We start from the raw sequence: 18,789 nt of genomic DNA on the forward strand, positions 1-18,789 counted from the left end.
AAGGCCCCTTTTTTCTTTCAAGCTATGATCTCATGACCTGTGGGCAGCGAATTGAGAGTTGATATCATCTTTTTTAATAAAATTGTTTGTAAGTCTTGTGGGTATGGATAGTTCAATATTTATATATACATAGTATTTCTTAATAAACAAGGTAGGCAGTAGAGAGAAAAAACATTTTAAAGAAGTTGGTTGAAACAGCTGTCATCCTGAGATAAGACATTTAAGGATGGGAACTGGAAGGAATATAAGATGGAAAAAGATCTATAAAACTTTTTATGATAAGTTCTTTTTCTTTACTGTCAAGGACAGCAGAATGACTACATTTGTACTCTATAAAGAAAAACACTTCATTAGGAAACATTTTCCAGCTATATATATATATATTAGGTGTTAAGTTTTTGAGTTGTGATTGTGGTATTTGATTTGATAAACCTTTACTATGTGAAATTTGAATACATTAAATGAAAACAGTTTTATTTCCCTAAATGTATTTCTTATAGAACTTTTTACCTTTGCACCTGTGCTACGTTCTCCTATGTCATTCTTCCACCTTCCCACTTTACCTCACTGCCTTTAGCGACATAACTCTTTAAGACAGAATCTGTGGTTACATTTATCTTTATCTTCCTCTCCTTAGTATTGTACTTTGTACATACTACATTTAATAAATATTTGTTGAATTTGGATGAAATGGAGACTCTGTATACGGCACTGTAACTATATCAGAGAACTTTGAATTATCATATTTATTAAAATAAAATTTGTTTTCAGTTGCAGAATGAGGAAGAGTCTGGAGAGCCTGAGCGAGTTGTTAGCGATGCTCCTCCCCCGTACAGCAGCATCTCTGCAGAGAGTGCAGGTAAATGGAAAAGGACTGAACTGTCTCACTCTTTGCACTCCCCAGAGAATTTTCTTCTTCTAATACATCTTCACAAATGATGGACTTGTTATCTTTTCTTTTTTTTAAACTGACCTAATTTCTGTTTTATTTATGACCTGAGGGGTGCACTTTTTCATTAGACAGCCTTATTGCAGTTTGGCTCAGAGAAGGATTTTCACAGAATTAGAGGCATACATGGAATCTCAAAATTAGAAGGGACTGGTTGTTTATCTAGTCTCATATATACCTGAAGGAGAAATCCCCAATTAACTATTATTGGTTCTTTAGAAATCTTAGAATGTTTGACCATGGTATCTTCTTTTTTTGATTCTATACCCTAGGATAGTGGTGTCAAAACTTAAGTATAAAGGATTCTTACAGACTATATATTGACTTACAAATTAACATTATCTATGTTGTATTTTATTTATTTTGTTAAACATATCCCAGTTACATTTTAATCTGGTTTGCTTCTGGCATCACTAGGGAGTTTTGCAAGACTTGCAAGTTTGACACTAGCTGATCTAATTCTAACAACCCCTGGACTAGTTAGTTAAAATGCTTTCCTTCCATATATCACCTCCAGGAAATCATTCATTAGGAACTTTGTTTTTTTCTCAGGCACAGAACTTTTTTTAAAAAAAGAGTTGGAGCGGATACATAGAAAAACACTTACAGCAACTCTTTTTGCAGTGGCAAGTAACTAGAAACTGAGGGAGTGTCCATCACTTGGGGAATGGCTGGAGCAAGTTATGGTATATCAATGATAGAATATCGTTGTACTTTAAAGAAATGAAGAAGGGGGTGATTTCAGAGAAGCCTGGTAAGAATTGCATAAAATGATGCAGAATGAAGTGAGTAGAAGCAGAAGAACAGTTGGCACAATAATAGTAATATTATAGAGACAAACTACTTTTTAAAGACTTAACAACTCTGAATGGCTAACTGATTCCAAAGGAATTATTATAAAATATACGACCCACCTCCTGACAGAGGGATGATGGACTCAGTACAGATGAGACATAGTTTGCTTTAGACATGGCCAATGCAAGATTTTGTTTGACTATACTTATTTGTTACAAGGGTTTTGTTTTTATTTTTTTTCAAGGGAGGAGGGAAGAGTTGTGAGAGAAGAAAAAATAGATTTTTTGTTAATTGAAAAAAAAATTTTAGTTTAAAAAAAATTGGAAGACAACTTAGATTATAAGTTCCTCAGGTGTAGGAGGGGATGTGGGAAAACTGGGACACTAATGCACTGTTGGTGGAGTTATGAACTGATCCAACCACTCTGGAGAGCAATTTGGAACTATGCCCAAAGGGCTACAAAAATGTGCATACCCTTTGACTGAGCAATACCACTGCTAGGTCTATATCCCAAAGACATAAAAAAAAATGGAAAGGGACCTATTTGTACAAAAATACTTATAGCAGCTCTTTTTGTGGTGGCTAAGAATTGGAAATGATTGGAAGCTCATCAATTGGGGAATGGCTAAACAAGCTGTGGTATATGATTATGATGGAATATTTTTATGTTGTAATAAGCGAGCAGGATGATTTCAGAAAAACCTGGAAAGACTTACATGAACTGATGCATAGTGAAGTGAACAGAACCAGGAGAACATTGTATACAGTAACAGCAGTATTGTTCAGTTAAAAGCTGTGAATGACTTAGTTGTTCTTAGCAATACAGTGATCCAAGACGATCCCAAAGGACTAATGATGAAGCATACTATCTGTCTCCAGAGAAGAAACTGATATTGATTGAATACATACTAAAGCATGCTATTTTTCACCTTCTTTTCTTTCATTTTTTTCTTTTATTCAAGTCTTCTTGTACAAAATGACTGATATGGAAATGTTTTACATAATTACACATGTATAACCTGTATCTGATTGCTTATTGTCTCAAGGAGGGGAGAGGACAGGGAGACAGGGAGGGAGAGTATTTGGGACTCAAAACTTTAAATAAAAATATTTAAAAATTTTAAAAAAATGTTCCTCAGGGAGGTAAGAGGGAGAGAGGTTGGGTTTTCATTAATTGGAAAAAAAATTAATTTAAAAAGGAATTAGAGGGGACTTTAGATAGTAGACAGACATCTTTAGAACATAGAAATGAAGAACTAAAAGGATTCTTAGAACATAGAATTTCAGAGATAAAGTGTTAGTCTTAAGACCAAGATTATCTTACATGAAGGCTTTCTTAGTGACATACTGCTTTCGATAGTATTTAAGATTCTTTATTATAGCTTATACATTTGAGTCCATGTTTTTACAAAACTTATTATTAAAGGTTCGTTTTAATGCTGCCAGTTAAAGAATAAAATCAAGAATTCCGAGTGCTAAAAAATGAAGTATATAATTAAGGCATCCATAAATGCCCTAATAGAAAATAGAAATTTAAGAGCCTTCAAACTGTGTAATCTTCCTTTTTTGCTTTGTCTATGTCAATTCTATTTTACACGATTTTTTGTTTTCCTGGTTTAATTAGTCTTGTTATTTATAATTCATTTATGAAATGGTGCCCATTTCTAATGTCTGTAGCATTTGGGCTTTATTTTTTTTGGTGAGGCAGTGGGGGTTAAGTGACTTGCCCAAGGTCACATAGCTAGTAAGTGTCAAGTGTCTGAGGCCAGATTTTATATTCGAGTGAGTCCTCCTGACTCCATGGCCGGAAAGCATTTGGACTTAAAAATGATGCTTTTATGCTAATAAAATCTTAATAAGAACTTGGGGGCAAAAGTACCACTCACTGATTGTCTCTTACAAGGCTTGAAAAAGAACAAAAGGAATCAAAACAATATGCAGTCTAGTCTGGGCCATAGTCAACCTCTCACCTTCCTTTATTTAAGCATCTCTTTTAGTTTAGCATATATATGAGGGGAATAAGTGAAGGAAACAGTATTGTTAGGGGCCCAGGCTACAGCCTTAGTAGATTCTTCCCCCAAACAGCCTTAACTTATAATCAGATATCCATCTGGCTTTCCACCCCATCTTTTACTTCACACTGAGATCTGTGGGTTATGTGGAGTGTTTCCTTGAAGTTGCTATTACCACCCTGTAAGTAGATGGCCAGATACCCTGATTTCCACTTTTTTTTTTTTTGTAATTTAGCCTTTATTTCACCCCTTGGAGAAGGCAGAAAACTCATAAAAGATTCATGGTAGCCCACAAAAAGACAACACAATTTTTCTCTCTCTCCAGTGGGATCAACATTCCCCCCAGGGCACTACACAGTTCTTCAGGTTCATAGTACCATTCTATGCTTTGGAATCCCTTTAGAATGGAAATCAACTTAGGTTTGTTGTAGAGACAAAAACTTGACATTATGGAGAGTTCCTTTTTTTGCCCCAGGAGCCCAGAAAGCACTCTAATAAGACTTTACGCTCCTACCTTGAATTTTGACCCTCCTACTTACACAGAAGAAAAATTAAATTGGACGTAATTCATATAAACTCAGGATCCTTAGCTCAGTTCCCACGTTGTACTACTAGCAAGTTGGATCCCTAGAGGGAGGCTGCAGCTCCCCTTTCAGTCCTTATTCCTGCTGCCTTTTCCTCTGTGGTAACTAACTACCTTAGTAACTGGGGAATTTACCAGCTGCCATCATTTTTGAATGAGAGTGATGACTGACCTGGAATTAGGAGACAGGAAAAATGTTTGAATAGTGCTTTTTTGGCTAACCTCATTAAATTTTTATTTGTTTAGGAGAAGCAGAGCAAAACGGAGGCTATCTGAAAAGGAACCAGAGGGCTATGCTTTTTTTCCCCCTCTTTGGTTTATAACTTCAAGCAGTACTGGTAAAATTTTCAGTTGGTTAATGAGTAACTGGATTGTTATTTTAGAGAGTAAAAATCTTTATCTTGACTATCTGGAGTCTTTGGAGGGTAAATTGTTCTGGACAACTGAGTTTTCTGAATAGATTAAAATTTACTCCTTTAAGTACTAACGTTTTAAAATTTTAACTATTTTGGCAGAAAATCTTTCAAAAATATATAGTATAGTGAACATAGTTTAGCCTTTTTTTTTTATAACTTAGGGTCTTTGTTATGAACATAAGTTAGTGACTTGTGCTATAATACAGTGATGCCCTCAATCACTTTTGAGGTATGAAGGGCTTTTTGCAGTACAGTATCTCAAACTATTCTACTTTTTGAATTCTTTGGGCTCTAATATATGGACTTTGAGGGTTGGCTGGTTGCAGTGCCAGATGTACCTGATAAATATTGTTGGGTTAAAGGTGCAATAGAATTTAAGGTAATAAGCATTTTATTTAGGTGTTAAAAAATGGATTCCATGTCTTTTAGAATTGGAAGCAGATATTTCATAAAGGCTCTTTATTTTTACAACTCCTTTTTTTTTCCATCTCAGAATTTTAGCTCATCATTAAGACATCAAGCAATATTTGATTATTGATTTGATATTTTATTTTAGGTAGCATTGTGGCTTTTTGTAAGGAAAATCTGTAACTAAATTTCATTGAGGTTGGCGTAGCTTTTTAAACATTTATTATATTTATGAACATAAATTATAATTTTAAATATATTCTCTTTCATGGATTGTGTCTTTAGGTAGAAAAGAATAATAGTTCATAGAAAAATAGATAGTTTAAAAAAGTCAGTGCAATAATGTAATAGCTGCATACCTTCATAAGCTGCTATGAACTGTGTTAGTCTTGAAACTATAGCTTTTCTAATTTCAATAAAGCGTGAGAAAATTAAAAAATAGGAAAATTTAATCTTGATGAATTGTAGGACATTTTCGTTCCACAGGATATTGTAGGAATTTAATTAAGAAAGCATGAATGTAGGGAGAGATTAAGATTTTTTTAATAAATATTTTTTTCTTTGAGTCTTTGACAGTAAGGGGCATTGATCATGAAGTTTCTCATTTTAAAGAGAGAAGAGAAAGATAACAGATGTTTTGCCTGGATTCTGGGCCTATGTTACCAACTTTTTTGTATAAAATGCAGTTCAGCCAGTGTATTAGCCATGTCAGACATGTCAGAATGTGATAGGTTCATAGATTTGGACCCTGAAGGCACCTCAGAGATCATTTATTCCAGATACTTCCTTTTTCAGATAATAAAACTGAAGCTTGTAGAATTTCGTTGGCTTTTATGAGGTCCTACTGGTACTAATAAAGGTGGGATTTGAGTCTAGGTCTTTTGAATCTTAAGTCTTATTAATGTGTTTTCCTGTCTATGTGATAGTGACAGTACTAATTTCATAAGATAGCTGTATGGTAATGTGGAAATGGTGTTGGATTTGGAGTCCAAAGATCTACCTTCAAATCAGGGTTCTGTCATTTACTGCCTTTGTGACCTTGGATAAGCCCCATAAGCTCTGAAACGCCACACTTTCGTTATCTGTAAAATGAGGGAGTTGGATTAGATGACTTCAGAAGTCTTTTCTGTCTCTAAAGTTTTTATTTAATAATGGCTCCTCATAATAATGTGCAAAATGCATATGCCTACAAGTAACAACTTTACTATGATATGAATTTTACCACTTAATTAAAAAATCAGTTATTTATTAATTGTAATGGAAGGGAAACCATAATCTTCTAAAAAATATTTTTTCTTTGGTGTGTGGTGTTACTTTTATGCATCAGGTTAACTTGTTGGATATGTTTTTCTTTAAGAAAATTTTGAAAATATATAACAAATGACAGCGGAAGGAGTTTCCTGAAAAACATGGCAGGGCAAAGATGGTCTTAAATTCAAAATTTATTTTTGATAATCTATATAGAAATCATTTAAAAAATCCTGCCCATTGAGAGAATACATGGCATAAACAATAAATAAACTATCTTAAGCTCCTTTTCTGTATGTGATTTTTTTTTACCTCTCTTTACAGCATATTTTGACTACAAAGATGAATCTGGATTTCCTAAGCCCCCTTCTTACAATGTGGCTACCACTTTGCCTACTTATGATGAAGCAGAAAGGACCAAGGCTGAAGCTACCATCCCCTTGGTTCCTGGGAGAGTGAGTATTGGATGTGACATATTTAATGATTGTTGTGTAGGACTTAATATTTGTTTAGTTATTTATTAGATATGAGGAAAGTGATTACTGAAAATACTAGTAATTTTAGAAGAATGATGTCTTTTTATTTTTATTTATTTTTATTTTTAATTTTTTTTGTCTTTTGGCTGGGCAATGGGGTTAAGTGACTTGCCCAGGGTCACACAGCTAGTAAGTGTTATGTGTCTGAGGCCAGATTTGAACTCAGGTCCTCCTGACTTCAGGGCCGGTGCTCTATCCACTGCACCACCTAGCTGCCCCAGAATGATGTCCTTTTTAAAAGAATAGACTTGGGGTAGCTAGGTGGCGCAGTGGATAGAGCACCGGCCCTGAAGTCAGGAGGACCTGAGCTCAAATCCGGCCTCAGACCAAACACTCGACACTTACTGGCTGTGTGACCCTGGGCAAGTCACTTAACCCCAATTGCCTAAAAGCAAAAAAAAAAAAAAGAATAGACTTTGATCTCTTGTTATTAATGATGAAGTAAAGAAAAAACGGAGGAACCAACATGGGGAAGTTTTTTTTTGGATCAAACTTTCACCGTGAGGGAAGAACTGGCAACTAGGCTAGAAATGATGGGTATCTTTGGAGGATATGATTAGCCCATCCTCGAGTTTGTGATAGAGGAGGAAAGAAAATCTGATCATAGTCTGACATGCACCCTAGATTTTGAGAAATCAGATTTCAGAGGATAGAGAGGAAAGATAGAGTCTGAAGTAGTAAAATTATTCAGGAGTAGTAAGTCCAGGAGTGATGTGGGAGATATTTAATGATGAAATTTGGAAGATACAAAGAGGAATAATTTTAATGAAGAGGAAAAATGGGATGTGTCTGAAGAGACTGAGGTTAGTACACAGGACACTTACCAACTAATCTCAATTTAAAAACAAAATGTACAGAAGAATGCAATGTTCAGAAAAAATGAAACGTACAGCAGATAGAAGAACAGGCAACAGAATGGTTATGAAAACGTGGCACAGCAAAAACAGCGTCAGAGTTGCTCAGGCTCAGAACGAGCCGAAGCCACTGAGGAAAGCTAAGACAACGAAGAATTGTCGTTGTCGTCTTTTCTTCCTCCTCCTTCTCTCTGCCTTCCTTCCTTCTTCCAGAGCTGCTCCTGCCTATTTTTTTTTCTGCCAAGGGGAGCAAATTTTATACTGAAAAGGATACAACAAAAGTGACTAACAATAAGGAGAGATTCTAGCCATCCATGATGAATTCCAGTCACTTAGTTCAGATGAACTGTATTCTTAGGTCCTGAAAGAACTGGCAGATTGATTGCTGAAGCAGTGTATATTTGAGAGATCACAGGAAAATGAAAATGGTACTGCAAAATTGGAGAAACACAAATGTCATCATGTTCGAAAAGAGGAGGAGAATAGACTATAGGCCAGTGGGTTTGACTTTAGTTCCTGGGAAAATTCTAGAACAGTTCGTTAAAAAGGTGGTTGGCGAACATCTAGACAAGGAAGTGGTGATGACAAGTAGCCATCCTGGCTTCTTCAAGAACAGGTATTGCTAGACTCATTTCCTTCTTCAGTGGGATTCCTGAACTAGTAGATAAAGGGAATGCTGTGGCTATAGTTAACCTAGATTTTTAGCAAAGTTTTTGATAACATATTGCATGCTGTGCTTATGGAAGAAGATCGAAAAATATGGATGAGACAATAATACAGTCACATGGAGTCAGAACTGATTGGATGACTGCACCCAAAGAATGGTTATTAAGAGTTCAGTGTTACTGGGGTAGGGTGTTCCCAATGGATTACCTTAGGGAGCCATGTTTGGCCCTATGCTGTTTAACATTTTTATCACTAAATAAAATTTATATTTTATTTTATTGGATAAATTTTCAGGTGATACCAAATAGTGGGTAACAGAGTCAGAATCCAAAAGAACTTTGAGGAGCTAGAGCATTGGGATGAGAAAGAGAAGTTCAAGAGGGATTGCTAAAGTCTTGTTCTTGGGTAGGCTCCCCCAAAATTAGCTTTATCAAGTATAAGATAGGAGGAAGCATGGTTACATAGCAGTTGAAAAAAATCTGGAGTTTTTAGTGGACTGCAATCTCAGTATGAGTCAACTGTAATGTGACAGCCAAAAAAAAGTTAATGGAAGCTTAGATTACATTAAGAGGGGCGTAATTTCCAGCAACAGAGAGGTGATAATCTCACAGTATTTTGCTTTCATTAGACCTTATTTGAAGTATTGTGTTTTAGTTCTGTATACCACATTTTAAGAAGGACATTGGTAATTTATAAAGAATCCAGGGGAAGACCTGCAGGATAGTGAAGGGCCTTGACTCTATGTCATACAGGGATCAGTTGAAGAAATTGCATATTTAACCTGGAAAAGAGAAGATCAGGGCAAGGATGGCAAGGCCGGGGGGGAGGAGGAAGAGAGGGAGGATGGGTAGACATGATCACTGTCTTAAGGTCTTTGAAGGGCTGTCATGTGGCAAAGGGAATAGACTTGTGCAGGAGCAATGATGATTCTTCTAAGTGTGAAAGCTGTAGAAAGGCAGATGTAAGCTTGATGTCAGTAAAAACTTGTTAAAAGATTAGAGCTGTCTAAAAATAGAATGGGTTGCCTAGGTCCTTCCTTGGAAGTCTTTTTTTTTTTTGTCTAGGCAGTGGGGTTGAGTGACTTGCCCAGGGTCATACAGCTATTAAGTGTTATGTGTCTGAGATCGGATTTGAACTTGGGTCCTCCTGAATCCAGGGTCAGTGCTCTATCCACTGCGCCTCCTAACTGCCGCATCCTTGGAAGTCTTCAAGCAAGGTTAAGTTACTGTGGAGATTGCTTTAGTGTGTGGATTAGCCATTGAGTTTCCTTCCCTCAAATTCTGTGATTTTCTGAAGCTGTTAAGGCTCTTCTTTTTGGGAAAGGACTTTGTTTAACATCTGACTTCTCTGAAAGCAGGACATTAAGACTTTTGGCTATTTGTACCCTACTGGATTAACAGATGACTTTGTTAATGAAAAAATACAAAGTTAATAAGTACTTACATTCATATGGACTTTAGAGACATATCTTAGTACAACTCCAAGGGAGTGGGGCAGGGAGAGAAGTGCTGACTTTCTACTACCTGCTGTTTAGATAGGCTAATAATTATCTTCATTTTTTCTAGAATCTCTATAACCTTCTGGGAGCAGTTAGGTGGCGCAGTGGATAGAACACTGGGCTTAGAATCAGGAAAATTCTTCGTGAGTTCAAATTCGGCCTCAGACACTTATTAGCTATATGACCCTGGACAAGTCATTTAACCCTGTTTATTGGAGAAGGAAGTGGCAAAACACTCTGGTATTTTTGCCGGGAAAATCCCAAAATGGGGTTAAGAAGAGTCAGACATGAGTGAAATGACTGAAAAACATCCATAACCTTCTTCTTAGCATCCTCTGATGGTTGGAGCCCAATATTATACTTTACATTCTAAGCTCTGTGTCAGATCTGAAAGGTCTGAATATGTTGTCCCTTTTATAAGGAAAAAGACAGTTTTGAATCAAGAATATCCAATCATGTTAATTTTTTAGAAGCTGCTTTTTCAAGGCATGAGTTGTTGGTACCCTCTCTCCTGATATTTGTATTTCTGGCAGGAACTGAGTCAAGGAGGAACAAATTATTTTGTTCTCCATTCTACATAACTAAATGGTAATGAGATGACTAGAGCAGCCAGAGAGCTTTTGCCTCAAGCTGTTCAGTACTTGTGTGGAGCAGGACCAGCTGCTACCTAACCTGAAGTCTGTGGGCTAGAATGAGTTGAAAGGCTGAGATAACATCTTCAAGCAATTCAACTTCAAGGACTTTAGATGGGTTTGGGTGTTCATGGCAAGAATCTCTCTACAAGATGAAAGACTAGACCACCAGCCTTAATGGTTCAGGATATTACCTTAACTAGTTTCATTGAACAGGTAGCCTTGTCTCTAGCTTAGCCTGTCACAGCCTGTCACCCTTCCCTTCTTCCACCGTCCTCTGACTTCCTTGGTGCATATAGCTGACCTAGCATAAGGTAGTCGAGTAAGAAAGCACAGGGAATACAAGACATTGGAGCAGAATTGGTGATTGTACTCAGCACGGAGAAATAGACATAAGGCTGTGTTGCAATATAAAATATTCTCTTGTTTTGAGCACTAGAACGTGCTTATATGTGCTAGAGGGTGTGTGTTCTAGATATGTGATTTCATTTATGGGGGGAAAACTCCCCTTTACTAATACATGTTGACATCTTTGGAGCTTATAGTCTTGCTTCAGTACTGGGAGGTTAAATGAATTGTCAGTGGGCAGATAGCTTAGTGTATGTCTCGGAGGCAGGACTTGAGTCTATGTCTTCTTGACGCCAAGATTGGCCTTTTATTTGTTACGCTATGATGCCTCTTGGTTTTCTTTTATGATCTGTTGTAATAGTTGAATGTTCTAATAGATATTTTTAAAGATTATTTCAATGGTCTACTGTTAGTAGTGCCATTTTGGCTATACTTTGAATTAATAAATAGTGTTCATGAATGGATATTACATGTTTTAATGAAATTGATGTTTTTAAAGATTATTTGAAATAAATGACTCACAGGGAGTTGAGAATTTTAGGGCCACAGACATTATTTTAGTGCTAGAAAAAGATCTTAAGAGCTCCTAGCTATATCCATGAAGAACCTAGGACCAGAAAGGTAACATCATTTAAATAAGAATTTGGTGGCATATACAGTAATTTTTATTTTAAAATCTGATAGTCAACAGACTTTCTGATGAAATGTTTCATCTCTTATTTGAAATCTTCAAGCTAGATAATCCCCCAGTGGTACTGTGGTGTACGTTTGTCATTATTATCAATATTATTTAATGAGGGCCTGTTGGGTATTAAGGGAATTTCAAAAGATGAAGGAGGCGTGCTTTTAGTCCTCCGGATATCATGCAAGGTCAAAAGAAGAGCCACAAAACTATGTATATGTATGTTAAGATAGTTTAGAGAGGCCATAGGCCTTACTGGATAGAATTAGGAGAGACGTGGCTGCAAATGCGGCTTGTATTGCCTGCTAGTCATGTGTGATCATGGGCAACTTAACCTCTCTGAAGCTAATTTTTTCATCTGTAAGATGAGGTAAATAATACCTGTGGTACCTTCTGCATGCGCATTGTTGTTCTGATGATCAAATGAGATAATTATGTAAAGTACTTTGCAGCCTTAAAGTTCTGTATAAACGTCAGTCATTTTTATTATATATACACAGAAGGTGAGCACCTTATCAAATAGATCAGGATGTTAAGGTTTATTCACAATACTAATTCATTTAATAAATTTATTGAATACTTGCAATATACCAGGAACTATGAAGGAAAAGGAGAAATAGAAGGTGCTGTCCAAAGAGTTTATGATCTAGTTAGATATATACAAAAATATAATGCTAGACAGTGCATGATGTGTCTGTCATATAAACATATAAGTCATACATGCCACAGGAATAAAAAAGAAGGAAGATAGCACTTATCCATCCCTTCCTACCTCATTGAGAAGTCAAGCAATTTGATATTGGTTATACATGTGTAGTCATGAAAAACATATTTCATTATTAGTCTTATTATAAAAGAAAACATTAGACCAAAAAAAAACCCACAAGAAAAATAAAGTTAAAAAAAATATGCTTTGATTTGCATTCAGACTCTATCAGTTCTTTCTCTGGAGGTGGATAGCATTTTTGGAATTTAGTCCTTTGGAATTGTCTTGGATCATCGTATTGTTGAGAATAGCTAAGTGATTCAGAGTTAATCATCATATGATTGATCAGGGGAAAGGAAGCATTATGAAAGGTGAAATTAGAGTCTTGGAAGAGTAGAGTTTTAATAGGTAGAGATAGAGAATAATTGGAAATTCTGTTTGAGGGAGCAAGATAGAGAGACATGGATTTAAGAAAGTATGAAAAGTTTGGCTCAGAAACAGTTTCCATAAGGAAAATAAGATCGAAAATGTAGGTTAGGCTCAGATTTATGAGTGAGAGAAGGAGGCAGACCTTGGATGCTAGGTTAAATAGTATGTATTTTATTCTCTAGGCTGAGCAGGTTTTTTAGTAGATCAGTGAGGTTGAACCTATGAAAATATTATAACAGTGATATATAGAATTATATCAGAAAAGGGAGAGATGAGGCAGGAAACCATTTTAGGAGATTATTGCAGTGTTACTAGGAGGGAAATTATATTTGAAAATTTTTGATGAATTAGCTAAAAAGTAAAGCGGCTGGTTGGATAAAGGCTTACTTATCCTTATCTGAAGTCAGAAATAACCATTCTTATGGTTTAGGATATTCCTAAATAGTTCTTTTCTTTGGAGTAAGTACTGAGTTTACTCTGCAAATGAGTTCTTAAATGAAAGCTCTTCTTAGTAAGAAAGATGTGTTGAAGGAGATGGTATTAATGGTACCAAGATAAGCCACAGTTTTGAAATATTTCATGTTTTAAAGAATGGGAAAAATATGATTTGGGAATAAGAAGATAGTTATTTTGGGCCTGTGTACTGGCTCAAACAGATCTTCACAGAATGAACAGTTGGAAAGTACCTCAGAAGCTATTTAGTGCAGTTTCTACCTAAACAAAGTTCCCTTACAGCATATCTAATAAGTTATCATCCAGTCAAGGCAGGCTGTTACATTTTTGCATAGTTCTAATTGTTAGAAAGCTTTTCCTTACATCAAGTTTAAATCTGCCCGTTTGTAACTTGTATCAGTCCTAGTTCTGTCCTCTTGAGTCCAAGCAGAACAAGTGTAATAATCTCTCTTCCATATTATAGTCCTTAAAAACAGCTATCATGTTCTTTCTTGAATCCTCTCCAGACTAAACTCCGTAATTCCTTCAACTGATCTTCCATGTGGCTTGAACTTGAGGACCTTCATTATTCTGCTCAACCTCTTCTGTGATCATTCTCTAATTTTTCAGTGTCTTTCCTAAAATGTGGAGCCCTGAGGTGAAAACAATACTTGTAATTTGGCCAAAATAGAGTATGGAAGGACTATCACCTCCCTAGTCCTAGACACTGTACCTCTCTTAATGTGCCCCAAGGTTACATTAGGTTTTTATAAAGGAAAGCTCCATTTATTCCTTTGTTTTCTAGTGTTTTTTTTTTCTAAAATGTTTTTTTTCAACCACATGTAAAAATAATTTTTTTTTCAAGTTTCACATCTTTATTCATCTGTTAAATGCAACATGGTTTCATGCAACATGAGGGAAAGAGCAAGCATTTCCTAATTGTGTGTAGAATTGTGTGGGTGTCTTGTGGACCTTCATTCTCAGCAGCTGAAAAAGCATCATTTTCACTTAGAATTCTGGACCTTCTTTCTTCAGTTTGCTGTAATCCACACTCACCAAGTAGAACTTGTACTGATCAGTGGGATTCATTTTGTTCCAAGGCTCTGGATTATTCTTTCTGTCCCAGCTGACGTCAGGATTGAACAGAGCCAGGTGCATGACGTACAGAGTTGCCCTGGTGCTCCCAGCTCTGATGAACACGAACAAGGGGATCAAGCTCAGGTGCTTCTTGGCCTGGCTGAACATCTTGCAGAACATGGTGGCGGCCGCAGGACTCGGCGGCTGTGTTCGCTCATTCATTCACTTGCAGCCCAATCTAAAAATAATTTTTAACATTCTTTTAACAAAGTTTTCAGTTCCAAATTCTCTCCCTCCCTTTCCCCCTTTCCACCTCATTGAGAAGGCAAGCAGTTCAATGTAAGTTATGTATGTTCAGCCATGCAAAACATATTTCATTATTAGTCATGTTGTGAAAGAAAACATAGACCAAAAAACTCTTAAGAAAAATAAAGTTAAAAAAATTATGCTTTGATCTGCTTTCAGACTCTATCAGGGATAGCATTTTTGGAATTGAGTCCTTTGGAATTATCTTGGATCATTGTATTGCTGAGAATAGCTGTCATTCACAGTTGATCATCATACAGTATTGCTGTTACTGTGTACAATGTTCTCTTGGTTCACTCATTTCACTTGGCATCAGTTCATGTAAATCTTTTCAGATTTTTTTCTGAGAGCATCCTATTTGTTATTTCTTATAACACAATGGTATTACATCACAATCATATACCATGGAAAACTGAAACACTAATGCATTGTTTGGGGAGTTGTGAACTGATCCAGCCATTCCGGAGAGGAATTTGGAACTGTGCTCAAAGGGCAACCAAACCCTGCATACCCTTTGATCCAGCAATACCACTGCTAGGTCTGTATCCCAAAGAGATCATAAAAAAGGGAAAAGGACCCACATATGCAAAGATATTCATAGCACCTCTTTTTGTGGTGGTCAAGAATTGGAAGTTGAGAGGATGCCCATCAATTGGGGAATGGCTGAACAAGTTGTGGTGTATGAATGTAATGCAATATTATTGTGCTATAAGAAATGGTGAGCAGGCGGACTTCAGAAAGACCTGGAAAGACTTGTGTGGTCTGATGCTGAGTGAAATGAACAGAACCAGGAGAACATTGTACACATTAACAGCAGTGTTGTGTGATGGTTAGCTATGATAGACATAGTTCTTCTCAGCAATGCAATGATTCAAGACAATTCCAGAAGACTCGTGATGGAAAAATGCTATCCACATTTAAAGAAAGAACTATGGAGTCTGAATGCAGATCAAAGCACACTATTTTCAGGGTTTTTCTGGTTTTTTCTTTCTTGTGGTTTTTCCCTTTTGTTCTGATTCTTCTTTCACTACATGACTAATGTGGAAATATGTTTAACCCGATTGTACATGTATAATCTACATTGGGTTGCTCGCTGTCTTGGGGACAGGGGAAAGAAGGGAAGGAGAGAGAAAAATTTGGAACTCAAAATTTTACAGAAATGAATATTGAAAACTATCTTTACATGTAATTGGAAAAAAAATTCTATTAAGGGAAAAAACAATTCATATACCACAATGTTTAGACATTCCCCAATGGATGGACATCCCCTCAATTTCCAATACTTTGCCACTGTGACAGGAAGTGTTATAAATATTTTTGCACCTGTAGTTCTTTTTCCTCTTTTTTTAGTCTCTTCGGGATACAGACCAAGTATTGGCATTACTGGGTTAAAGGATATGCAGAGTTTTCAAATTGTTCTCCACAATGGTTGTATCAGTTTACAGCTGTGCCAATAGTGTATTAGTGTCACAGTTTTCCCACATCTCCTCCAACATTTGTCATTTACCTTTTCTGTCATATTAACCAATCTGATGGATGTGAGGTGGTACTTCAGAATTGTTTTAATTTGCACTTCTGTAATCAGTAGTGATTTAGACCATTTTTCATATGATTTTAGATAGCTTTAATTTCTTTGTCTGAAAATTGCCTGTTTATATCTTTTGACTATTTCTTTATTAGGGAATGACTTGTATCCTTATAAATTTGATCCAGTTCTCTATATATTTGAGAAGTAAGGCCTTTGTCAGAGAAACTTGCTATATAAATTTCCTCCAGTTTTCTGGCAAATTGTTTATTTTTATTGAATGTAATCAAAATTATCCATTTTACATCTTGTAATGCTCTTCATTTCTTGTTTGGTCATAAATTCTTCCTTTATTCATAGATCTGACAGGTAAACTATTCCATGCTTCTTTAATTTGCTTATGATACCACCCTTTCTGAATGAATCTTATATTCATTTTGACCTTATTGGTAGATGGTATGAGATACTGTTCTATGCCTAGTTTCTTCCAGATGCTTTCCAGTTTTCCCAGCAGTTTTTGTCAGGTAGTAGTGAGTTCTTGTCCCCAAAGCTTGGATCTTTTGAGTTTATTGAACACTGGATTACTGTGATCATTTTCTACTGTATATTGTGTGCCTATATCTCTTCCACTGATCCACCACTTTATTCTTAGTCAGTACCAGACTGTTTTAATGATTACTCTTTGTAATACAGTTTGACATCTGGTATGGCTAGGCCACCTTCCTTTATCCCATTAGTTTTTTTGTGTAATTATCTGACTTTTGACTCATTGAGCTTGCAGTTCACAAAAAAAAATCCATGTTTTGGATGAACTGCTGTCTAGTCATACCTCCCTCATCTTTTACTTACAGTTTTTTTAAGCTCCTCAAGAGAAGAAATGTTAGAACAAAATAAAAAGAATGATAAAATTGAAGGAAATGTAAAGTAACTACTATAAAGAACAACTGACTTGGAAAACAGAGCTAAGCAAGACAATTTAAGAATCATCACCAGTTTCTCTGAAAAGCGTGACTAAAAAATATACTGAATACAATTTCAAAAAGTCATGAATGAAAACCATCCAGGTACTAGAACCAAAGAGGAAAGTGAAAATGGAAAAAATCACTGGTCACCTCCTGAAAGAAACCTCAAAATGAAACCTCTCAGAAATGTCATAGGCAAAATCCACTTTCCAGGTCAAAAAAATATTGAAAGTAGCAAAAGAAAATTCAGGTACCAAGGAATCAGTCAGGATCACATTCTTACAGCTGTTTCTTTTCTTTTCAAAATCTATTTATTTTTAGGTTTCAGTATTCACTTCTATAAGATTTTGAGTTAAAAATTTTTTTTATTAATTTATTTTATCAACAATCACTTCCATAAGCTTTTGAGTTTTAAATTTTTCTTTCCCTCCCCAAGAAATGTGCAGTCTAATAGAGGCTATACATATACATTCCTAGTAAACATATTTTCACATTAGTGGTGTTGTAAGCAAGAATTAGAACCAATGGGAGGAACCACCAGAAAGAGGAAACAAAACACAACAGAAGAAAAAAAATAGCCAATAGTATGCTTCGATCAGGGCAGCTGTTTCTTTAAGGAGAAAAGATCTTAGAATAAGCATTCCAGAAAATAAAGAATTTTACAGGACAAGCATTTATTAAGCATTTGTTGTATACATATGCTAAGCACTGGGAATACAAAGACAGGCAAGAACAGTACCTTCTCTCAAGGATCTCACAGTCTGTTGGGGAGGATAACATGTAAACAGCTATATACGATGAAATATATATTGTGGATATATTCACATTATACTTAAAATACCATGTAAATTGGAGTTCATCTCATAAAGAAGGTATTATGGGAAAAGCTTCCTGCAGAAGGTGGGCTTCTAATTGAGACTTCAAGGAAGCCAGAGAGTCAGAGACAAAGAGGGAGAATTTCAGGCTTGAGGAAGAGTCAGGACGTGGAATGATGTGTGGGAGTACACTCTAAGTGGCCAGTTTCATTGGATCGCAAAGTACCTGGAGAGGAGTAAGATGTAAGAATACTGGAAAGGTAGGAAGAGGCAGGTTTAAAAAGGTCTTTAAAAGCCAAACAGCATCTGTTTGATCCTGGAGGTATAATAGGGAGCTGGATTTTATTGTATATAGAATGATATGGTCAGATTTGTGCTTTGGGAAAGTCACTTTAATAGCCAAGTGAAGGAGGATGAACTGGAGTGGGAAGAGACTTGAGGCAGGAAAACAACTGGGAATAATTTACCTAACCTGAACAATTAGCTTGAATCTTAAAGGGGGGCAGTGAACTTTGAATGAAATAGAGAGCTTTTGAGCATTCTTGATTACAAAACAAAAATCAGAACTGAGTAGAAACTTTAAAATCCAAACACAGAAGTCAAGAAAAAGGTGAAAATATAAAGACATTTGAACATTTGGAGGGGGCCAAGTGACCATTAAGGGCTTAAATTAGGAGGAGAAGAGCCAAGTCTCCCTTTTAGAATCCTGATTTCAAGGTCACATAAGGAAGTAAGCCAAACAGGAGGTTTGGGAATGGTTTTGTTTTGTTTTGATGGTCTTAAGAGACGAGAGAAGAGTGAAGGGAAAGGGAATATATGAGAATGTAAAATGGATAATTTTGATTGCTTCAAATAAGACTTTTTTTTTGGCATAAAAAAAGCCAATGCATCCAGAAAACTAGGGGAAATT

At 36.0% G+C, this 18,789-nt stretch overlaps 1 protein-coding gene and 1 pseudogene across 1 annotated transcript in view; one reads left to right on the forward strand and one right to left on the reverse strand.

Annotated features, from left to right (window-relative positions):
* The window catches only part of NDFIP1 (Nedd4 family interacting protein 1), a 61,907-nt gene that overhangs the window by 25,946 nt on the left and 17,172 nt on the right, over positions 1–18,789 (forward strand). Inside the window, exons 2-3 of the mRNA XM_021005067.2 lie at positions 772–859; positions 6,736–6,866. Of these exons, the coding sequence (XP_020860726.1) occupies positions 772–859; positions 6,736–6,866 (219 nt within the window). The remainder of the gene's footprint in view (positions 1–771; positions 860–6,735; positions 6,867–18,789) is intronic.
* On the reverse strand, positions 14,150–14,451 carry LOC110220856 (cytochrome c oxidase subunit NDUFA4 pseudogene; annotated as a pseudogene).

Source organism: Phascolarctos cinereus, unplaced genomic scaffold (assembly GCF_003287225.1).
Source record: "Phascolarctos cinereus isolate Bilbo 61053 unplaced genomic scaffold, phaCin_HiC Scaffold_2;HRSCAF=192, whole genome shotgun sequence".
NCBI classification, from domain to species: domain Eukaryota; kingdom Metazoa; phylum Chordata; class Mammalia; order Diprotodontia; family Phascolarctidae; genus Phascolarctos; species Phascolarctos cinereus.